General features: G+C 39.1%; 1 protein-coding gene across 22 annotated transcripts in view; it reads left to right on the forward strand.

Moving 5' to 3' along the window:
* DST (dystonin) overlaps positions 1-25043 on the forward strand; it is a 470287-nt gene that overhangs the window by 273541 nt on the left and 171703 nt on the right. For all 22 annotated transcript variants that reach the window (XM_078055212.1, XM_078055192.1, XM_078055195.1 and 19 more), the window contains 4 exons: positions 2953-3119; positions 20290-20402; positions 20498-20604; positions 23425-23544. In XM_078055212.1, coding sequence (XP_077911338.1) covers positions 2953-3119; positions 20290-20402; positions 20498-20604; positions 23425-23544 — 507 coding nt within the window. The remainder of the gene's footprint in view (positions 1-2952; positions 3120-20289; positions 20403-20497; positions 20605-23424; positions 23545-25043) is intronic.

The raw sequence follows: 25043 nt of genomic DNA on the forward strand, positions 1-25043 counted from the left end.
AAATAGTGTGTGTGGGAGTAATAATCTGAAATTCATCCACTGGAACCTTATTAATAAGATTACTTTCTCCTCGTTGATATTTAGACTGTTTTCATCCTCTAAACTCCCCTTCCTTTAATATCCTTCCTGGGTAAAGTGCTGTGCAGCACTTGAACCTGTTAAACTTACCTTGTAGTCGAAACTTACTGACTTCCCTCGTGAATAGGTAATTCAGTGACTGGACTGGGATGGTTCTCGACCCGCAGAAAATAGTTCCCCTTCTCTCCAGCTACCTCCTTTTTCTTTATATAGTTGTAATTACCACCCTTGTAGCTCCCGTGCTGTAAGGGTTTCCAGTAGCAGTTGACTAACTATAATTTGTAAAGGCTAAGAGGAACCTGTTGTCAAATTTTACCTGGAGGCTCAGCTTTCTTGTGCACCGTTTCCTAGATTCATTTCTCTGAACTCTGGTTTTTATAGATTTTGATTTGTTTGAGGCAGCAAATTTAAAAACTTTATTTTTTACTTCCCTTCATAGTAGGGGAATTGGGAGAATAATACAACCAAGTTTTTGCTTCCCCCTTTGTCAAAATGAATGATAAAAACCACGATCAAATTGCTGACGTTACGCCGTGTTCATGTTGTTACATTCTCACAACAGTGTAGTAACAATTACCGTCATGATTTTACAAGTCAGAGAACGGTCTTTTTTCTTCTTAAAGATTTTATTTATTTATTTGACAGAGATACAGCAAGAGAGGGAACACAAACGGGGAGTGGGAGAGGGAGAAGCAGGTTCCTGCTGAGCAGGGACCCTGATGCGGGGCTCGATCCCAGGATCCTGGGATCATGACCTGAGTCGAAGGCAGACGCTTAACGACTGAGCCACCCAGGCGCCCCCAGAGAACAGTCTTAAAGCAGTTGAGTAACTGGAACATAAATGGTGGAGATAGGATTTAAACTCCCGGGATGTACCAGAAAGGCTCTCCAACATAATTTTATTTTATTTATTGATTTTTAAAAATCTTATTTATTTATTTTTTTAGAGAACGAGAGAAAGTGTACAAGTTGGGGGTGGGGCAGAGGGAGACAGAAGGAGAATCCCAAGCAGACTCCAGGCTGAATGCAGAGTCGAGGTGGGGCTGGATCTTAGGACCCTGAGATCATGACCTGAACGGAAATCAAGAGTTGGAAGCTTAACTGACCGAGCCGCCCAGGCACCCCTCTCTAGCATAATTTTAGATTAGAATATCAGTTGGAAGTTGGATGGAAGAGTATTGGTGGTTTTTCTGCTCTTTTTCTCCATGCTAAAAAAAGAAAAAGGAATTCTTCCTGTATATTATATATAATGTGTTCATGTGTGCACATAGTTCTTTCCATGCTATGGAGATTAGCACAGATTCTTAGGAAAGATGATTAAATTGAGACACTTATGGGGATGCCTGGGTGGCTCAGTCAGTTAAGCGTCTGCCTTTGGCTCAGGTCATGATCCCAGGGTCCTGGGATCGAGCCCCATGTGGGGCGTCCTGCTCAGCAGGGAGCCTGCTTCTCCCTGTCCCTCTGCCCCTCCCCCCACTCATGCTCTCTTTCTCAAGTAAATAAATAAAAATCTTTAAAAAAATAAATTGAGACACTGTGCTCTACTTTCCAATTATCTGTCAAGAGCATGTCTGTGCTGAGTAGTGGAGAAAAGGTGTGTGTGGCCCCTGCCGGCACGTCCATGTGGTGTTGTTAGGGACTGCCTGGCCTGGTGTGGACTTTAACTGCCATAGCCTGTGCTGGGTCCCCGGTGGGCCATGCCTCTGGCCCTTGTGGCAGCTGGGAGGAATAAAGGGCTTCCTGTTTGAGCCTAGCACTGCTGTATGTAAAAGGCTTTCTTCAGTCTGCGTTATTAAAATTTTCTACTTTCAGTTGTTTGACTCTGCCTGTTTTGACCTCTGACTTCTGTGCTGTATTTACAGTCTCTGAGTAGGACTTGAGACTGAAAAGAGTCTTAAACATGATCTGTCTCTACCTCCTACCTCCTCATTTTATAGATGAGGAAGTTGACTCACAGACATGAGATGAATTATTCAAAGCTCTGGGACTAGGGGCCAGGACTAGAAGCCAATCTCATGACTTCACTGATGTTTTTCCTGTTACAGAATGATTTGTGACTCCCTATGTATTGCTTCCAACTCCTTATTTACTCATCTTGATCCTGGCTTCCCGCCTGGCTCCTTGATCCCTTGGCTTTGCATCCTGCACTGATTTGAGGGAACAGTTGTTTGTTGGTGTTAATCCCAGCTTTGGAATCACTGTGTGACCCCTGGTAGAGTCACTTTGTGCCTTAATGTCATCAGCAGATTAGGTAGGACCCTTATGTAAATGTATAATCATGTGAACTGGTGATCTGTTTTATTTAGTGGAAGAGACTTTTAGAAAATTTAATGAAAACAAGTAAAGTATAGGGAAAAGTCAGTTAATACAGATTTCATGTTGAGTAAGCTACGCAAGGAATCATGAGAAAGTTAAAGAGACTTTACATCAAATTGTTACATAATGTAGTAAATTGGGGACCTTCTTTGTTCTTTATACAGAATACCTGTTGGATCAAATCTTCCTCTGAGGGTAGTAATATAAATTAATTTGTAGGTTTTACTTTTGATCTTGAACTTGGAAAAACATTTGGTTGAGTTGTTTTACCCGATCTGATTAGTAAAGAGGAATCTCATTGAAAATTGGAATTTTCAACGCTGTGACATTTTGGCATAATGAAAAAACTAGATGCTTGGGTTAAATCCTAGTTTTCTGTCTATGAACCTCTTTGAAACTCAGGTTCCCTATGTGTAAAATGGGAAAAATATACTTAGCTTTCCAGTGAGAATTATGAGGATTAAGTAAAATAATACTTGCGAAGTTCTTGGCACATAGTGGGTTCTCAGTCTGAGCTAGCTTTCTTCCTAATGTTTTAACGCTTTCTATTATATTTAGATATCTGATATCCATGTTACTGGAGAGTCAGAGGATATGTCTGCTAAGGAGAGATTGCTCCTGTGGACACAGCAGGCAACAGAGGGTTATGCTGGAATACGGTGTGAAAATTTCACTACCTGCTGGAGAGATGGAAAACTATTTAATGCCATCATTCATAAATACAGGTATGGAATTGGTGGGGTCTTTTTTCTCAGACAAATATGAGAAGTGTTTCTTCCATTTCCAAATTTCAAAATAACCTTTTATTATTACAGAAGCAATACATGTGCATGGCAGAAAGTTAGAAAATACAGACCAGACACAAGTAGAAGCATCACATTCCCACCGCTCCAAGGTCATCACTCTAAACTTGTGCATACACACAGACTCACACAGCTATAATATGCCTTTGGATTTTGCTGGTAACTTGGCAGACAGTAAGCTCTGATAATATAGAATCTTGGATGAGCACAGTTGTGCATACGGAGGACTGATGAATGGTAGGGTGAGGGTTTAGTTCCGATTTAGAGCTCGCACATGTCCAAATTAGAGTCTCCTAGGCTCGTTACTCTAGTGAGTAGCGGGGTTCAAAAGTGGCCAACTTTGGGGTGGTTAACAGTTTTCTGGTAAAAATTATTACTATTTTTTTAAAGTTTATTTGTTTTATTTATTCATCTCTACACCCAACATGGGGCTCGAACTCACAACCCCAAGATCAAGAGTCGGTGCTCTTCCGACTGAGCCAGCCAGGCACCCCAACTGCTGAGAATTATTAACAACAAATCCCAGTTAATACTGACATAGCACTTACTAAGTGCCAGACACTATCCTAAGCAGTTTTTACGTGTTTTGACTTATTTAGTCTTCACAACATCCCTACAGGACTATTATCATCCCCAGTTGACAGACAAAAACTGAGGCACAGAGTAAAACTTGCATGTAGTCACATAGCCAGCAGGAGGCAGCTTTGAGATTCAGACCCGGGGCCTCTGGTTTTTTACTCCGTGCTTTTGTTGTCTTATAAGGAGCTAGGTCCCCAGAAAATATTGACTGAAAACAATGTATTTCTTGATCTCAGTTCCTTTTCTTAGTTTTGCAAAAATTACATCATGTAGTCAAAGAACTGTCTTCCTAGATAGGATAAGCTGAAGCTATGACTCATTAGACTAACAAACTTATTTGATAAAAACAATAATTATATAGAGTAGTTAATATTTGTTAACTTTCTATACGTGAGGCATTCTGTCCATTGCTTTCCATATGTTCTCTCATTCGGGTCTCCCAACAGTACCACAAAACGGACTGTTGTTTACCCCACTTTCCCAGAGGAGGGGCCTTGGGTTTGCCAAGGTTACGCTACCTAATACATTATAGAGCTGAGATTTTAGCCCGGTCTGCATGATTTAAAATCCCATTCTCCCCGTTTCTCTCCTTTCTCTTTCTGTTTTTCCTTTCACTGCCCTTTTCTCTCCCCTTCTTCTCTTTCTCTCATTTTTATTTTGGAAATTTCAACATCAGTAACACTGTAACGAATCTCCCACCATCCACATTCCAAGCGCCTTAAAACACTGTAGTAGTCTGCTTCCTCTTTGGAACACCATTTCAGTACAGGTAGGTATAGTCTGCCTGATTAAAAAAAAAAGCCAGAATCAACTTGCCTATACATGCTGAAAAGAAAGTACCAGACCTCCTTGAGTAACACAGTGCCAAGAGGGTTTAGTGGTTACATTTCAGTTATCACAATGCACTTCTCGTGTGACTTAAAACAGGCCATCAGAAGGCTGTGTAGTTGGGCACATTTTATACCCGGGATGATAAGATCTTCTTGGCCTTTGAATAAAAATATTTGGATTGTTATACCTGAAGGATTTATGTCATGATGCATCTTTGAGGGTGTGCTCTTTTCTCTTTGAAGTGTTTTAAGTAGAAGCAAAGCATTTAGAAGCCAGCTATTCTTCTAAAATAATTGACTTTTAAAAACAATGGTCTCTAGACATTGTCTCTTTAATACTTGTGAAAGAGTAGAAGTACAAATTAGTATATGCATGCTGTGCATTTTTCTCCTAAGTACTTAAATAAGTCACTATCTGTCAGAGATGGTGAAATTTCCTAGGGAAGTTTAATGTTATAGAGCTCCTACTGCTTTAGGAGAGAATTTGGATCTTGTGAATGTTATTTGTTTTGAACTTTTAATCTGGTGGAGTGATCATTTTAGAAAATTGTTTAGCTTTAACTTTGAACTTTGATTTCCTAGTTGGCTTTGTTTTTCCTTGTTAGAATTCATGGTAAAAATAGGGAGTATCAGGTTTAAGTGCTCACAAGATTTCTTTGTTGCTGAAGGTTGTTAAGTTATCCTGTGCCTCATAAAATATTACAGTGGCCTTTTTCACTGGAAGAAATCTTTCATGTGTGGAACTGTATTTTTAGCTAAGGTCCTCAGGCTTTTCTTTTTACTTAAAAAACAATCAAATTTTATTCTTCTAGCATGTGTAAGAATTAAATGGATAGGGTTGAACTGCACATAATTTTCACTGTTGAATGCTTTAGAATACTAAAGGGAAATGAGAAAGTTATAAACAATTGTAAAATCCCTATAAGCAGATTTTTGGATATTGGACAGTAGTAATCACATTTAGAGAGTAGTGTGTAATTTATAGTTGTTTTTACTTGATAATTATTTCCATAAATTTTGTAATGTATTTGGATTTGCCGTAGGAACATACCCACTTAATTGGGTTTTGGGTGTAGTTTTTGGATAAAAAGACCTTTTTTATATGAGTTCAATGTGACTTATGTGATAAAAATGATCTGAGGAGGTGGCACATGGGTTTGGTTTCTACTCAAATACCAAGTCTAACTGTGTGGAATACTTGGTCGATAAGGATCTTAAGAGGGAATGAGGGCTTAGCAGGGAAGAACCTTCAGATTGCTGCTGTGGCTGGAAGGAGGGATGTGGGCTCCTCAGGGAGCAAGTTTGCATGCCCTAGAGAGAGTATGAAAGATTTCTCTGGAGATTAGAAGGAAAATGGATACTGTTTGTCATTGAAAAGTAAACCAGTATCATTTGTAGTAAGTGATCTCATCAGATTTTTATGTACATTATCTTCTGACGGTTTAGAAATACTGATCTAAAGTGGGAACAGAGAAATAGTATCTTTCAGATTTTGTATTACTGTAAATACTGTCAAAAGTTAATCAAGTACATTAAGTTGGACTGTCCAGCATATATTTTTATTAGTGCTCCCATATGAGAATATGACTTTTGAAGTGGAGAGAATGTTTGTTTATACCAGTAAGCAATACTTTACTAACATGAAGTAAAAATGAAGAGAAATTTTTATCATAAGACTAATTTATAGATGATCCCTGAAGTTAAAAAGAAAGTAACTGTCACATAGAAGGCTCCCAAGAAATATGTGCAGACTGTTGACCATCTATCAATTTCTGTGTTAGCTGTTTTTATATATGATAGCTTTTAAAATGGTCACTGTCCTATGAAAGAGATGACACTATTTTCATTTTTATCTTTGTATTAAATGATCAAATTATTAAATAATTGAAGAAACTGGAGCTCAAAAGGGAAACATGACCTACCTTTTAAATGATGGAGGTGACTGCTCTGGAGTCTCAAGTCCTCGTAGGCTTCTGTATAACTACTTATCATAATCCCCTGCAGGCAAACTAGATACCAAGAAATGGAACTGTTGACGTGAGCAACTGGATAGTGCAGCGTTGAAAGCTAATGATATTCAGCAAAGATATATGAAAATTCTTGATGAATTTAAGAAATGACTAAATGAATAGTACATTTGTAAATGCCAACTAAAGATCTTGGTCCCTTGTAGGAAATTAATGAGGAACAACATTAATTGCATAACTTGGAATTAGCCATCAACGAAAATAGCATCGCAACAACTCATAATGTAGTGAGGAACATTGTAGATAATAAGAGAACATGAAAACACTTAGCATAAGTAAGAGCAAAACCACAAATGAACTGTTCTATAGTTTTGGTATGTCATATTATCCTAAAGAAGTGAAGAGCCTGGATTACGCAAAGGCTAATAAGAATGATAAAGTAGTATGATTTAGTGGAAGAGATTACGAAGTTCCATAGGATTTTTTTTAGAGCGAGTGAGCGAGCACATCCAAGTTGAGGGGAGGGGCAGAGAGGGAGAGGGAGAGAGAATCATAAGCAGGCTCCATGCCCAGTGCGGAGCCCAATGCGGGGCTCAATCTCATGACCCTGAGATCATGACCTGAGCTGATATTGAGTCCGACACCTAACTGACTGAGCCACCCAGGCATCCCTATAGGATCTATTTAAATAGGTCAGTGATTCAGATTATAACTATGCTTATCGTGAGCACAGTGTGATATATTGTAGAATCACTATGTTGTACATCTGAAACTAATATAACATTGTATGTCGACTATACTTTAATTAAAAATAATAAATAAATCAGTTAATGATACAAACACTATGGTTTTCTATTAATTCTGTCTTAGGAAGCTGTTCCTAATTCCTTCTAGGAATGTCTGTTTGTTATGTTCAGTTTTTAATGGAAAGAATTCAAATAATAAAACTGCCATATACCTATACTAGTTTGAACTTGTTTTCTTTGTATAGTTTAAGTTTTCTTTAAAGCATATTAAAATCTTTTCACTGCAAACCACAACTGGAGAGAGATCTCGGGTAAATAAGCCTCACTCTTGCCCCGAACCTTAAGTTTCATTGAAAAGAATAACAAGGAAGACTGGATTTGATGGACTTGGATCAAAAGGATGTCACAAAAGCATTTGATAAGTAACTTAAAAGCAAGAGAAGTAGAATGAACTGAGAATCTGCAGCCACGGGATTCTAAACTCTAGTAGATTAATCACTCTGGTAGAGTTTGGATATAGAGGACTAAAATTCCCATCCGTAGCACACGTTCTTCATAGTACGTGTTCCAAACAGAGGATTCAACTGATATTTCTGTGTTCTGATTTAAGAGTGTGCCCAAGTATCACAGTAAAATTGATTTTTTTTTGAAAGAAATAAAGCTCTGACTTCTAGCTTGAAATCCAACCCCTGACTTGTCTTAATTTATCAGTCACTGCACGTAGACAGCTACCCTAGAACATCGATGAAAGCCAAGTTCCAAAACAGCCGCACTCACTGTGAAGACATGTCTACCTGAGCAGGCATGAACATGAATGTGCACCCACAGGCCAGAAAGAACAGTGCAAAATGTGTAGTAGAGCAGGGCAAGCCTGAGGTGGTGGTAGAGGAAGATGCTAAGTATGTCAAGACTGAAATGTGTGTGTGTGTGGGGGTATTTTGCAGAGAGATTATTTCTGCTTACTAGTATCTGTTAGTCCTAGTCTTGTTTTTAATTTATGCTGCTATTCATTCATGTAAATTTCCTTTTGAGGCCGCTGGCCCTCTTTTCACAAGCAAGTTTTAAACATACTACTCAGGTAAGACTCAACTTTGAGATAGATGGTATTCAGGAGTATGCCATTTAAATATTTTCTAATCAGGCAGCCAGACATTTTTCACTTGTCTGAGTGTAGCTGGATAGCAGTTATTTTGTTCATTGTTTGCATTTTTAATTAGAATTTATTGGGACCATCATATTTCATTAATTTTAAATGTTTAAAGATGCTGTAATTGGGAAGATTAGACTGTAAGGCTGTGGTCAGAGTCTTGTTTAATAGTCTGACCTGGAGGCCTGTGATTCAGCCACATGCTTGGATTCAGGCACACCTTACAAGCTAAACTGGATTGGACTGGTTTAATACTGGGAGGAGGCCCCATAGGGCTTGAAATGTTCCCATAGGAAGTTGGATTAGTGTTGATGAGGTGATTTTTTTCCCTTCAGAACCAGGTCCGCCCTTAGGCTGCAGAGCCCAGAGGTATGAGGGTGTGTGTGTGTGTGTGCGTACACCACACAGGTATGGGCTCTGCTTTGTGTGTGGTCAGTGGCTAGGCATAGACACAGAGCCCCGAAGGTTATTACTTTTTTGAAAAGTCACAAGTATTTCTATTGAACAGAACTGATTAGAACATGGACTTTTAAATATGGGAATAAGTAGGTATCTTTTTTTAAAATTTAATTTAATTTTATTATGTTATGTTAGTCACCATACAATACATCATTAGTTTTTGATGTAGTGTTCCATGATTCATTGTTTGCGTATAACACCCAGTGCTCCATTCAATACATGCCCTCTTTAATACCCATCACCAGGCTAACCGCTCCCCGCAAAACCCTCAGTCTGTTTCTTGGAGTCCACAGTCTCTCATGGTTCATCATTTTAAATGTTCTATTAGCCATATTAAAAAAGTAAAGAGAAACAGGTGAAATTAATTTTTATAGTATTTTTAAAATCACATTATTGGGCGCCTGGGTGGCTCAGTCATTGAGCGTCTGCCTTCGGCTCAGGTCATGATCCCAGAGTCCTGGGATCGAGCCCCACATCAGGCTCCCTGCTTGGTGGGAAGCCTGCTTCCCCCTCTCCCACTCCCCCTCCTTGTGTTCCTGCTCTCGCTATCTCTCTCTTTGTCAAATAAATAAATAAAATCTTAAAAAAAATAAAATGACATCATCAGAAAAGTCTTTTTTTTAAAATTGAGGTATAATTGACATACAACATTATATTGGTTTCAGGTGTACAAATTTGATATTTGTATATATTGCAAAATGATCACCATAATAAATCTAGTTAATATCCATTAAAAAAAGAGTCACAAGTATTTCACTTTGTGAGGCAAAATCAAATTGCTTATTTACCTTATCAAATAAACTCAAAACAGAGGAATTCTCAGAGCTCACCCTGAAAAGCTGGTACATTTTATAGCAGTTTCTACAGTAAGTATTCCTTGCCACAGTCCTACTTTTTGTTGTATCTGTGATTTAAAAAAAAAGCAACTAATAGAAAATGTTAATACATTAACATAATAAAACATTCAAGTAAAATAAAAGGGCATGCATTGAAATGTGATTTCTTTCACCAGATTCCCAGTCCCATTGCCTAGAGGCAACTGTTCAGTTTCTTTTGTATTCTTCCAGAAATTTTCTGCACATATACAATCACTTATTTTTCGGCGGGGGGGAAGGGTCATCTCTGTTGAGATATAATTTACATAAGCACCTAATCTTGAGCATTATTATAATCTTTTCTAAAACACAGTCGAGAGAATGGTATATATGTTATTTCACATTTTTCTTTCTCCTTAATTTATTTTGGATGTCTTTTCATATCAGCAGAAATAGGTTTACCTTATTCCTTTAAAATATTGCAGCGTAGGGGCGCGTGGTTGGCTCAGTCATTAAGCATCTGCCTTCAGCTCAGGTCATGAATCCCAGGGTCCTGGGATTGAGCCCCACATCGGGCTTCCTGCTCAGTGGGAGGCCTGCTTCTCCCTCTCCCACTCCCCCTGCTTGTGTTCCTTCACTCGCTTTGTCTCTCTCTGTCAAATAAATAAAATCTTAAAAAAAAAATAAAATACTGCAGCATATCTTAATGTATAGATATAACATAATTTAATAGCATCATATTGATGGGCATTATATTCTTTGCTATTAAAAAGTGTTGAACTTTGTATGTGTCTTTGTGGAGATGAGTGAATGTGTTGGTTTGATAAGGTCCTAGAAGTAGAAGTAGAAGGTCAAAGGGTAATACATTTAAAATTTTCAGACCTATATCTAAATTGTCTGCTAGAAGAATTGCACTGAAATACCCCTTCTGCACTGTTTCCCCTCCATGGTGCCTTTGAGAAACATTCCCTTACTTTGTTAATGCATTCTAGCAGATCTAAACCCCATTCATGTTTCCCTGTTCTTTTTAACATTTACCCTTTTCTTCATAAAATTGTGTGTTTGTTTTTTTTTTATAGCTTTTAAGCTATGCGCCAGAGCTGAAATTGCAGGCTTATGTTTCCCTCTGGTGTGCGAGCTCTTAGTCTAAGCATGTATGTGTTAAGAGTTTAGGGGAAAAATGATCAAATAAGTTGGCAAATTTCAGAGTTGATGTATTATTTAGGAAGTTAGAATGTCCTCAGTGGGGGCTGTCTTGAGATAACATATGAGAGGATGCCTTATCACAACGCCAGAGATTTAGGAAGTATGTGATAAACGTCAGATTCTTTTCCTCCCTAAGTGCTGCTGCTGACCCACTCAGGGCAGGGCACGTAACGGTACTGCGCAAGAGGGGCTGGGCTTTGATGGAAGACTCCCCTTCCTTGGAAACCTGACATAGGCTTCTTTGTCCTGGCTCCCGTCCGCATGCTCTTCTTACCCGTCTCTAACACTAAGATTTCCCTTATGTTGTAGGAATAGCTAACATGTCTTCTCTCCATCTATTTTTCTTTGAGAGGTCCATCTGTTTTGTTGCAGTACTGCTTTGACTAATTTTCGGATTCATATTCCTTTGTTATTTTGTGATATGAAGTAGTTTAATATTTTATTTTCTATCAGAGTAAAAAATAAGTGATTTATCCCCTTTTGGAGGAGTATTTATCCCCTAGTGACTAAGGTTTACTTAGGTTCACTGAAATATAGGTATTGAAGGAATTACTTTTCTGTCAATATCAATACTATTCTCTGTATTTGTTAAAGTGTATGAGGCTGTTACAGGGTTAATTGTTCTTTGTGAATTGAGACTTGTTATTCATTAGGTATCTTTTAATTTCCAACGCTGGATTCCAGTCTTGAAGTACAAACAAAGCTTGCCATAAATCATCGTGTTTTTCAGTCTTTGCTCTCTGTCTCGTTGGTACAGTCATTTTGTAGAAAAAAATGGGAAGAAAATTTGAAATAAATTGAGGCATTTAGTTTTGAGAAAAGGGAAAATTACCTTCATAGCTTTGTTTCTTTCAACAATATGTGCCCAAATATGAGCATAAAGGAATACCTACACCCACTTACGAAACTGTGGGTGGATCTCTTGCATGTTCACATTTACTTGCCGGGGGAGGCGAAGACCATATTACAGGTCTTTTTTTCCGCCGAGGGGAGGGGGCCCAGGTGAGAGGCTTTTTGCACCAATAAGAACAGTAAGACTGTGCTGAGCCTGAACATGATTTCATCGCAACAGTCATCCACAGGAATTTGTTATGGCAGCTGCTGTACTGTCGCAGGGTAAGTGAGGCACATTTCATGCACATTGTTACCGTGTGACCTACAGAAGAGCAGACGTTGGGAGGCACCCGTGGCTTCGCGCATCTGTGTGTGAGTAGATGCGTAGTGTCCTGGAGTACAGAGGTGGTTCTAAGACTGATTTCTAGGTAAATGAAGGGTTTTTTTTTTTGTTGGTTTGTTTTGTTCTTAGCTTCCCCAGAACCCCTTTCAGTTCCTCGCGTGCTGCCGAGTATATACGAGTTTTCTGGCCAAGCCTGGCCCTGTAGGCGCCCAGCTGCCTGCTCTGTCTGTGCACGTGCTCAAGGAGTGAAGCACACCAGAGAAAGTCAGCTCTCACAGCAGACTGGTTTCACTGTGACTCCATGATGACCAGCTTCAAATGGTTCCGACCAGCAGTCTTTTTCTACCCATGTTAATTCACCCCTTCTCTCCCTCACACTGCCTTTTCCTCCCTCACTGTCAACTGGTGATCTGCACTCCTGCTCTCAGACAATATCGAAGCCAGCAAGTGAAATGTCTTTCTTTTTGCTACCAAAGACACAAAGCTGCCTTCGTTTGCACCCGTCCTAGCCCGTCTTTGCTCCTATTTGATAGAGGAATCCTCTTTCCCCCATCCGAGGCCTGTACCCCTCCTTCCTGTGCTCAGATCTTTCTCCTTGGATTTTAAGCACGCCAAAGCCTCTTTGCTCATAAAACAACAACAAGAACTTCTCTCTTAACTCCGTGCTTTTTTCCATCTACTGCCTTACATCATTCCTTTCCTTAAAGGCCAGACTTCTCCAAAGAGTTGTCTGAACCCTCCATTTTAATTTCTTCACTCCATATTTATTCCTCACCCGACTCTAATGTGGCCTCTGGCCCCATAATCCACCAAAACTCTTCTGAGGTCCTGAATGACTTCCATGTGGCTAAATCCAGTGGGCATTTTTCAGGCCTTTTTTCTTCTCAGTCTTTGGCCCTACTGTCCATTCTTTTCTTCTTGAAATCCTACTCTTTTTCTTCAGCTTTTATGGCACTGCACTGGCCTGGCATTCCTCCTGTTTCGTGGGCTGTTCCTGCTCAGCTCCGTCTGCAGACTCAGCCACAAGGCCAGTACATGTCGGCAGTTTTTCAGGGTTGCCTGCTGACTTTCTTTGCTCTCTGTGTTGACTCTCATCCGTGCCCTCACCCCTTGGTTCTGTGGATTTGACCTCCTAGATATCACCCGGCCTGTCTACTTCTCTCCCCCGCTGCCACCTTCTTTTGCAAGCTGCTCTGGTTCCCTACCTGGATTCTGTGGGAATACTTTATCCACTTGAGATTTCTTCCACATCTAACCTCAGATCTGATCATTTAGTCTCCTGTAATCCTCCTTGATGCATTTCACTGGTTTTCCATAGTTCTTAGAAAAACATTCAGAATCCTTGAAGAAGTTCATGAGATTCTGCATCATCTTGGCCCCTGCATCCATCCAGCCATCTCTTACCATGTGTCCTCCTGCTATGGGCTCCCCTCCCTGCAGCGGTCTTATTCTCACATGCCCTTCATGCATGAGCACATGTTTTTCCCTCTGCCTGGGTGCTCTTTCCACCAGGTTTTCTCCTGAACTCCCTTTAGAGCTCTGAGCTCTCCATAGACACAGTGTCTATATTCTTAATGCCTCACTGCCCAGGGCATAGTAGATGATTATTAAATATTGAGTAAATGAATGAACTTGCTAGTTTGTTGACTGAGAAGAATTACTTATAATTAGCCTACCAAAGCACCAAGTTAAGCCTTCTCTGACATTTTCGTTATATTGTTCTTTACATGCAAGTGAATGCTTTTTAATCACCCATGTATATTGCTCTTTAAACGTCATTTCACAAGTACTTTCACATGAATCCTCTCTTGAGACCTTGGGCAAATCACGTGGCTTCTTAAGACCTTACAGCCAAGGGCGCCTGGGTGGCTCAGTCGGAGGGTGTCTGCCTTCAGCTCAGGTCATGATCCCGGGGTCCTGGGACCTAGCCCTGCATCGGGCTGGGCTCCCTGCTCTGCGGGAGGCCTGCTTCTCTCTCTCCCACTCCCCCTGCTTGTGTTCCCTCTCTTGCTGTCTCTCTCTGTCAAATAAATAAATAAAATCTTAAAAAAAAAAAAGACCTTACGGCTATAGCAGCCCCAAATGCCTTCCCTTCACCCCCACACACATCTCAAGATACTCCCTAAGGGATAACTGGAAGTCTAGATGATTCTTATAGTTCCTGATTTTCTCTTAATTCCTGATTTTCACTTTTTGTAGAAGGGAACCTGAGACACAGGTTTCTGAATGTGTGTTCACAGTCAGAGAGCAAGTTGGGACTAAATCACGGGACACCTGAATCAGAGCCCTGTCACTTTTTTCTACGTCAGAACCTTTTCTCTCAAATATGTGAAAATTGTCTTTAAAAAATGTTTTAAAGTTTGAAAAACTGTGGTAAAATAATGCATAACATAACATTTACCATTTGGTACGTTAATACATTGTTAAACCATCACCACCATCCGTCCCCAGAACTCTTCCCCTCCCCCCAAATTGCTGGCAACCACCATTCTACTTTCTCTCTCTTTTTTTAATTGAGAAAGAAAATTGTTGCTCAGTATCCTTTCAAATGATCAGATATCTCAACTCACAAAGTTTATTTGAGTGGTTTTGATTTTGATTAAAAAATCTGTCACCAAATGCTGTCCTTTCCAAATTTCATCATTTTACAATGTATTCCAGAGTTAGGCCACTATGAAATGTGTCTCCACCCCCCTCCCCCATTTTAAATGTCTTCTTTTCCTCTAGATATAAGCAATAAAAAATCAGTACTGGAAAAGAGGGAAAAGTTTTGCTGTTCCTACTGGGAGTCTAAGGCAGTAGGCATGTTTGTGTTTGTGTCTTCTTTGTCTTTGCCTTGTTACCTAATTGTCTGAGAGTATGGTGGATTTTTTTTTTTTTTTGCCAGTGCAGAATATGGATTATTTTGAAAGAAAATGAAAGATATATTAGCGATAAGAGGAATTTTAAGATGATTTAGTTCCCAGACTTGCCTGAGAAGAATCACCTGGGGGAGGGGAGAACCTTGTTAAAATACGGATGACCAGGCCCCTCCCTATATTCTTTCAGTCTGGATTAGGGCCGTAAAAGCACTCCAAGTGTGGGAAACAGTGGTATCGTATATATCGATGAGTACTGTTTTGGTGACAATCTGGAACTACATCTGATTTCTTGGAGTTTATTTTCCGGAGTATGCCGGTACACTCACGGACACACACACACACTCCCTTGTGGTTCTTGTATTACAACCATTATCCGTATCACTTTCCCCACCAGCAGAAGCATGCATTCTTCTGTGTTTTCTTTATCTTGATTTTTCAGCTTCATATGGGATGTTTTCAGTTTATAACACCGGCATAGCGCGGCAAATTGCTCAGGTGTTGTACTGAGACACACCTGGGTTCAAATGCTGACTGCCCCTTGTCAGATTGTGTTCCTGTTTAAGTTGTGTAATCGCCTTAGGTTTTTTCATCTGTAAATCCAGGATGATAACATAGCCTACTGGTTAGGGTTGTTGAGGAGCTTGAGTAAGATAATGCCTTCGAGGCCTTCACTGCATTGCCTGCCACATAATAGTTACCAATATATATTAATCCCTGTTGTTTATTGTTATTTTATAAGACATTCCAACTGGCAACTTTACCAGTAGCTGAAGTTGAGGGCACATGAGAGCATTAGGAGGGAGGATTCACACCCAGAAGCAGTAATTTATGCTTTTTGAAACTTTATAATTTATCCCTTGCTGGTTGTTTTCAGTTCATGCCTGTTTTCCAGATTGTTTTCAGCAGAGAAAGGCCCTTAAGAAACCTCAAAAGGGTATGTGTTTAGTTCACGGAGAGGCTATGACATTGTGTCCTATTCCATGTGGATTTTCATAAGGATTTGAAATCCTGATTGGAAGCTGTAGGTGGTAGCTTTGTCCGTAGAAATTAACGCAAAGAAAAGGAAAGAAAAGGAACAAACCTGGGATGGAAAATGTCTCCAGGAATTTGAATCAGTGGTATCAGATGGTACCTTCCAGCCTTCAAAGCTCTTTCATTTCTTTATTACTTACCCATTTCTCAGACATTCACGTGCTGAGCTTTATACTAGATACTGAAGCTCTAAACATGGATAAAACACAACCTCTGCCTTTAGGCAGCCCACTGTCCATTGTGAGAGATGGACACGTGCATAGTTATAACAAATTGTTGTAAATACAGAAATAAAGATAGTAGACAGCATTTGAGAACAGAGAAAGCCAGGTCTGATAGGAAGAATATGAGTTGATCAGCTAGTGTCATGTATGGGGGTGAGAGGTATGCAGTGGACATTTATTTCTTGAGCAAAGGGCAGAGACAAAAAGAAAACCTGATGTGTTTCTGTTTTGTTTTGGGAAATGGACTCTGCTCCTCTCTTACTCTCATGATTCCTAAAACGGAAAATTTCCCAAACATAGGAAGAGGGTTCAGATCCTGGGTAGCCAAAACTTGGGTCTGTATCCACATGATAAATAATTATTGAATGTCAGTTGAGAGCCAACACAACCAAATAAACTCTATGAATTTAAATAAATTTTGCATACTTTGAAAAAACATCCTGATTTGGACTTTGACTATTGCTATTAGATTTGTCCTTTCAGCCATTATCACATTTTTGGTTCAGAATTTGTTAATCTTGTATCTGCACTAATGCACTCTTAGCTAACTTTTTTCAGTGTCCCCTCAAGTATGTTCCGATGGTCATTTCTAAGTACTTTCTTTCCAAGTATTTTGATGTTGTTTCTTGTTCCTTGTAGTTGAACATTTCAGTGTTTGGCATGATGTAATGTGGAAGCCTTAGGTAGTTTCTTGTGCTAATCTTCAGCCATTTATAACACTGTGTACATCAGAATTTCTCTCAGAATCCTATCTAATTCTCACGTGAGCTAATATGTTAATAAAGTACTTGGGGACTGGAAAGTTACTTTGGGGTGTGTGTACCAAAAAAATATTTTCTACGGTTTTCATGTTCTGTTAGTTTGTCTGTCAGTGTGGGTGGTAACGTATATAAAATATATTAATATATATGTTAATAAGTAATATATATATCCACACACATACCTATATATACCTAAATGCCCATACACATATACATGTGTATAAGCATGTAGTTTTGTATGTATGTAGGTTGTGTGTGTGTGTGTGTGTGTGTAGTCTATTGTATATATTTTTTTGTCTAGAGAGAATACTCTTTCAACATGGGTGTTGTATGAAAGATAAACATTACTTTTATCCAAAATTATTTTGTATTATGGCAATAGCCACTTCAATACGTTTGGCCCTATATTTTTGAAATAAATTAGGGGCACTAAGCATGCATATAAGTAGTTTGCACTTTTTGGCCTTACTTTTAGTTTTCATCTTATGGCCCTATCCTGGTTTTATACTTGCACTAGAATTTATGTTATCTTCTTGTGTTTTTCTTTGTAAGCTCTTCTTAATCATTTATGCAAGAAAGGTAGGATATAGATGTATGTTTTAAAAAATTGTTATCTATGAAAATCAAGTCATTCAGGAAAGCTTATATTATAGAATAATAACACAAGAGTTAGAATGGCCCTTTTCCCATAAAAGACTAATATATATTACTTTCAGTGGCAGAGTGTTACAATATAGGATTTTGAAAGGTTTTCAGAAAATAGGGAAATTAGAGTGATTAATGCATTACAGGAACCTGGGGTGCCGCCTTGTACACGTTTGCAGTAATAGACTTTGGTTAGTCAGACCTAAAAATGGGAATGAAATTTCCTATTAAAGTTCCACAAAAAGGAGATCTTAAACTGAAATAAAACCTTTCCAATGAAAATACAAACCTTCTGTAGGTGGAAAATAGCTGAAGTTTTTAAAGGTGACATGATCCCAGTGAGACTGTAAGGGAGAAGGAAAGTAGAGACAGGTCACAGCACAAGCCTCTCCCGGAAGCTCCGGACACAGAGTGGAAAGGCGGAAAGACTGAAAATGACCGAATGCCTAGGAGATGAGCTCGAGGAGGGACAGAATTTTGAAAGCTTTCAGGCTGTTAGTTTTTCATAGTGGTTTTACAGTTTTTTTCTTTTTTCCTTTTGCTGAATTTTGTCTACTGTTTTATAGAGGAACACCACTTGGGTTTTTGTTCCCTTAAAGTGTTAAAGGTCACGATAAAAGAGGTGACTTACCCAAACTCAGTGTATTATACAGCTGCCTTTGTACTGAAAGGACTATGTCATTCTGAAGGAAGTTTTATGTTTTATTCTCTTAGTCAAAAACTTGATTCTTCAATGACTTTATTCATTCCCTCTGGGATTACTCAGTGTTTATGTTCTTGCTAATGGCAGGGTTCTTATAACAACGAGCCCTTTCTTGTTGGGAGGTTTGATAAACTCAGAAAGGCTGTTTTTTATTTCTTCAAAATGTGTGAACTTTACAGAAGCAAAACAGTTTTTTGAATTTTAGATATTTGTTTTTGTCTAGACTTATATTCACCTGTTTAGTAATCTTGAAGTTGGCAGATTCTTCAGAATGCTTCTGTGTGAATAAAAAACATTGTTTTTAGAGGTATGCATTTACCTCTATTGCTGTCAGTAGATTTATTGGTCCTATAATAAATGTAGGATCACTTTTAAGTGATCATACTGGTGCCTCTGAAAAACAACAAATTTCCTAATAATTTCCCAGGAAATAGGTAAGTAGGTCATGGTAGTTACATTTCAAGGTTATGCACACTTTTCAAAGTGCTATAAAACTATAAATAGATTTCTTCAGAAGTCTGCTTTCTCAGCAGATAAAAGAAGAGTACAAATTGCTGCTTACCTTCCTAAGATTAATAATATATTTTTAAAGACTTTCATGTGAACAGCTTTCCAAGTAGTATTCAAAATAATTTGCATTTTAGTCCTCCCCCATGACCTTGGAGCCCTCCCACCCTTTGTGCAGTTCCCAAATGATTATTTTGAGCAAACCAGAATGTCTGTGGACTTTGCTGAGAGCTGTCCTTAGAACTTGATGAACTGGTTCTTACTCAGTGATTTTGGGATGGGGACCACTCTTTTTGAATTTTACAGTTTCCACATTTGTTTTTGCATTCTTTTAATGCTTTGGCTTTGAGATGAATGTTTCCTGACTGGCTTTTGGCCTTGTGTTAAGTTTCCAACCAACCTATTTTGCCACTTTCTCTACAAGGACTATTTGGGAAGTCTTCTCCTGTCTTGTATATAGACAGAGCTAGCTTTAAAGTATCCCTGTGGTTTAGAGTATCATGGAAGTTTCACACATTAGAAAGAGTTGAAGTCTGGTGTATGAGGATGTGTGTGTGTGTGCATGTGTGTGTGAATGCATGTGTGTACACAGGCGTGCGCGTATGCAATCTTGTGAAGATATAAACTAGTGCTTATTTTAGTCTTTCATTTATGATTCAGAATTGACCAACCTGCTTACCAACGTATCTATAGATATATATTGCCACTCTTGGTCTCAGCAGAAGGATAAAATACAAGCTTATTAATACATGGTTCTTGCTGACTGAGAGTTGGCAGTGGTGAGAAGCAAGATATGCACGCGCATTAAACAGTGAGTGAATAGGGCAGGAACTATGTGATAATTCTAAATGCCGAATTGACGAGCACAGGCCCAGGAGTGTAAGGAATTCAGGGAACAGAGAAAAATGAGGGTGGGGAAGATCAGTGAGGGCTCCACAAAGGAGGTAGGGCTTAATCCCTGCTTACAAAGATGAGTGAATAGTGAGAAGACAACAATGACAGGAAATGGCATCCTGTCCATTGGCTGGTGGATGCCATGGATGAGGCATTGAATTAAAGCATAAACCTTTGTGTTTGGGGAGAAACATTGAGAGGATGCTAGTTGGATTGGAAGGATGCGGTTGGAATAGTAGAGCTTAAATAAGTTGAATGTGACAGATATTCATATATATTTTGATGATGGGAATTCTTAGACTTTGTCAGAAGTTTATATACATTCTAATTTTTATAATTTCTTCACTGCACATGGTTTTGGCATCCACAAGTTTCTAAGAGAGGTCAGCAGTGTTAAATATTTGATGAAAATCTCTGTATTTCAACCCAGGCTTAGTATTAATATTTGCCGAAATGTTATGCAAATAGGTCAACACGTAAGTGTAATGTTGAATTGGCACGTGAGAAAAGTTAATTAATTACAGTGAATTTTTTCCTAGGCCGGACCTGATAGACATGAATACTGTTGCTGTTCAAAGCAACCTTGCAAATTTAGAGCACGCTTTTTATGTAGCAGAAAAAATTGGTGTTATAAGACTTCTGGATCCTGAAGGTGAGTTGTTGTCCTGACTAGATGTAGACTGGCATGAGAGTCTGATCAAAAGTAATCTATCAACATTTTGAAATAATTTATGTTGCTGCTTATAGATGTTGATGTCTCCTCACCTGATGAAAAATCAGTAATAACTTACGTGTCATCTCTCTATGATGCATTTCCCAAAGTCCCTGAAGGTGGTGAAGGTATTGGTGCAAATGTGAGTATTGTTTTTTTCATGCTAGAAGCTGCTGATTCAGTAATGACCAGTTGACTGAATTCTTTGATAAAGCTTTTTACAGTATTTAAATATCAAATATTCTTTTTTTTTTTAAAGATTTTATTCATTTGAGAGAGAGAGAGAGGGAGCACGAGCAGGGGGAGGGGCAGATGGAGAAGCAGACTCCCCGCTGAGCCGGGAGCCCCATGTGGGACTCGATCCCAGGACCCTGGGATCATGACCTGAGCCCAAGGCAGACACTTAACTGACTGAGCCACCCAGACACCCCAATATCAAATATTCTTTAAAGAATTAGAGTTAAGATGCTATTTAATAAACCAGTCCTGTTTGCATTTTCATGACAGTATTCCATCATAACAATTAAAGCATAACTCAAAAAAAAAACTTGTTCTTTGTCATAAATAAAGTAGGTCATTTTGAGTTATATATCCTTTTATAAATGAAAGCTCTAAGCCACTGAATTTTGGAGTTTTTCATTTTTAACCTGCTGCTGTTTTACATTTGCAGTGTTTGATATCCTTCTGCATATTGTAGAATATCTCACTTCTGAAATCACTTTCAATGTTACCGACTCTCATAATCTCATGAAATAAGTTGGCTAGGAATTCTTTTTTTTTATTTAAAGGTGATATGTAGAGGAAGGTTATTTGACTTTGCCAAACTACCGTAGCTACTTTGTAAGCAGGGTGAGGTGTCCGGTACGGGGAGCTTTGCGCTCCTCATTAGTCCACTGTTTCCCAGAGATATGTGTGATTCAGTTCAACCATGCGTGTTGTAGTGGTTATACGAACACGTACTTAGGTATTTCTGGAAGAGAACAGGAAACCCTGCAGAGGTTATGAATTTGAGGATGAGCCCCTTCACCCTGGGCTTCTCCCCTTCTTCTCGCAGATTCCTTTTTTTCTATTTTACTTTGAAGATTTTGGAGCCCATCTTGGTGAGCTCTCTCTTCTAATCTCTTTCTCACCTCTGTGTGCTCGTTTCTACATTTATTTCCATTCTCTTCATCTTGTTCTTTCTCTCAGAGGTTTATCCTCTCCTGACCCCTGCGTAACTTGCTCCCATGCTCCTCCTCTGCTGTGATGTCTGCCAGCAAGTCCTTGTTGAGTGTTGGCTTGAGACTGTTTCTTAGGGCCATTACTTGTATTACCTTCTCACTCCCTTCACCCCGTTCCTGACTCTTACCCCTTCACACTAGAACTAGGATGACAGCTTTTTTATACTTTTCCATCTCCATTGTTTCTCTCTTCCCAACAATACTGCACATTGTCACCAAATTGATCTTCCTAAAATCTGATATCTTTAGCTTGAAAACCTTCAGTGATTACATAGGGCTTGTGAGGTGAAATCCAGTCTAGATAATCTGACATTCAAAATTCTGCATATACTGGGACACCTGGGTGGCTCAGTCAGTTAAGTGTCTGCCTTCAGATCAGGTCATGATCCCAGAGTCCTGGGATGGAGTCCCACATCAGGCTCCCTGCTCAGCAGGGAGCCTGCTTCTCCCTCTTCCTGCAGCTCCCCCTGCTTGTGCTTGCTCTCTCTCTCTCGGTCAAATACATAAGTAGAATCTTTCAAAAAAATTCTGCATATATTAATTTGCTTTCCTACTTTTTTAGCTTTAGTCTTTCAACACAGACTGTTTGCTGGTAGCCAGGGCATTTCTAGTTCAGAATCATGACTTACTTGGGACTCCCTATCTTTTATCCTCCCCTCACCCACCAAAGAATTACTTACTGGTTGTTGCAGAACTGCTCAGGGACTACCTTTCCCGAGAATCCTTTGGTGACCTTTCTGAGGCACATTTAAGCTTACCCGATTATTATCTCAACCCTTAGCATATATTACCTGTTTCAGGTATTTCAACACTTAATTAAATACTGGTTTTCATTTTGATTAACTGTTTATATTAAGAATCTCTTGCCCCCCCATCTAGATGGTGACTCTTTGATAAAAGGTATTATTTCTTAAAGTATTAAATTCCTATTGCAACACTTGGCACAATGCTTTGAACATAATAAGCACTCGTCAGATACTTAATTGAATATAGCAGGTGATAGCCTTCCAGTTTCCTCCATTTTTAAAGTTTGTTTAATGAGTAATCCAATCATATACATTTCCTATAGTTTTCATTCCTACCTACTTTCCTACATAGTGTATAGATCTTTGAGTCTCAGGTAGACAGTGGATTTTGATCTAGAAAGGTTGGCAGACGATGGCGGCTAACCTGGCTTGTACAGCTATTATTTCTCTTCCTTTTTTTTTTTTTTTTAAAGATTTTATTTATTTGACAGAGAGAGAGACAGCGGGAGAGGGAACACAAGCAGGGGGAGCGGGAGAGAGAGAAGCAGGCTTCCTGCTGAGCAGGGAGCCCGATGTGGGGCTTCATCCCAGGATCCCGGGATCATGACCTGAGCTGAAGGCTTAGCCACGGAGCCACCCAGGTGCCCCTATTACTCCCTCTTCCTGGGTGCCTGGAAAACACCCCAAAATGATCGCAGTGTTTTTTCCTGCTGCATTTGGATGCAGCCTCAGAAGTCTTCTTAACACAGTTCCCCAGGCAGCCACTATCTCTAGATCAGAAGTAGCACTCATTAGGCTACTCTTCATTGTCAAATGTTGCTAGCATGTTTTTAAAGCTGTTTATGTGGGACTGGGTGGAAAGTGAGAAGACATTGAGTTGGTTCTGACTGTCAGCTTAAAGACATAAATTCACAGAATGACCTCTGACTAAGTTGTGTTAGATTTGAATGTTACTATCTGCAGATATGGATCTTTTCTGTCATTTTATTGTTTCAGGATGTTGAAGTCAAATGGATTGAATACCAGAATATGGTGAACTACCTCATTCAGTGGATTAGACACCATGTGACCACAATGTCTGAGAGAACATTTCCTAATAATCCTGTGGAACTAAAGGTCTGTGTCACTGTAGAAGTTATGAAGGATTGAGTTGATTATTAAACTTAAAAAAAAATACTTTTATTTTACTTTATTTTATTTTATTTATTTATTTTTTTTTTTAGAGAGAGAGAGCATGTGAGTGGGAGGGGGCAGAGGGAGAGAGAGAGAATCTTAAACAGACTCTGTGCTAAGCATGGAGTTGGACGCGGGGCTTGATCCCATGACCCTGAGATCATGACCTGAGCCGAAATCAGGAGTCAGATGCTTAACCAACTGAGCCACCCAGGCACCCTGATTATTAAACTTCTAAATAATGTTACAATAATTCCAGAAGTTCAAGAAAAATTGCCCTTGGCAAGCCACTAGTAAATAAGCAATTTTTAAATTTATTCATCTCCTATTCAGAGAAAATGGAGGTAAACGTTAATAATTAAAACATAGTAGCAGCAACATCTTAGAGATTTATAGTCCCTTAGTTTTGAATTGTTGAGAGTGATAAGATATAATTTGAGAGACCCTGGGACTGACATTGCGGAAGTGTTTTTGGTGCATGGGGAATGCCTGGAGCCTACCAGATAGATGGTTGAGGCAGGGCGGTCTCTGGGAAGCTGGGACAAGTTTAACAGTGGTTGGGAATATGCCTGTGGTGGAACCCTGTTAAAAACTGCTTCGGAGGCTTCATTTTGTATAGCAAGAGGTGTATACTCTATTTCACCATGGAATAAAAAATGTACACCTGACTTCCAGTATAAATGAATTCATTAGTAAAACATTTGCTACTACCTAAAAACAGGTCCACCTCTTTGAGGCAAAGACATTATAGAAATATAAAAGAATTCTAGATATGTGCACTTATTGAAGAATATCATCTCGTTTTGTATATTTGAACTTGTAATAACAAAGTCATCTGCTTTATTTCAAAAAACTGATAATGTGAATATTAACAACAAGTCTAATTCCTTGAATGATAGGCTTTTTTTTTTTTTTTTTTTTTTTGGCTCAAACTGGAATTGCAAGAACTGTAATAACCGAGGGTGGATCCTGCTAAAGTTATTCATTGTTGTTCATGCATCTGTACAGAATATTTGTGGAACAGTTTTTATTCACATTGCCATGGAGAGTTTGTCCTTGGCACAAAGTTCCTTGGCATGTGTCGATATGATGCTTTTTAAGTGTTCGAAAGTTGTTTGTGTGATGTCTCCCTATGTGGATGCAAACCTCTCCGGGGCCAGGAAGATTTCCTCCTTTGTTCACCCTAGCCGCCATGCATGGTGTGTAGCACAGAATGGCATTATATGCTTATTTTCTAATGGACATCCTGAAACATTGCATTTTGAGTTCAAAACAGTTTTCAGATTTCAAGTTCAGCTTATTTCCAGATGGATTCTTATTGTCCAGACACTTGGATAAATTTGTACTGGCTTCTGATGAATGCAAATTTTTAAAGTTTTGGAATAAGTTTGAGGACTAGACAGATTACTTGCTGGTGCCTAGGAGAGCACATAATACACGGA

The sequence above is a fragment of the Halichoerus grypus genome, chromosome 9 (genome assembly GCF_964656455.1).
Source record: "Halichoerus grypus chromosome 9, mHalGry1.hap1.1, whole genome shotgun sequence".
Classification (NCBI taxonomy): domain Eukaryota; kingdom Metazoa; phylum Chordata; class Mammalia; order Carnivora; family Phocidae; genus Halichoerus; species Halichoerus grypus.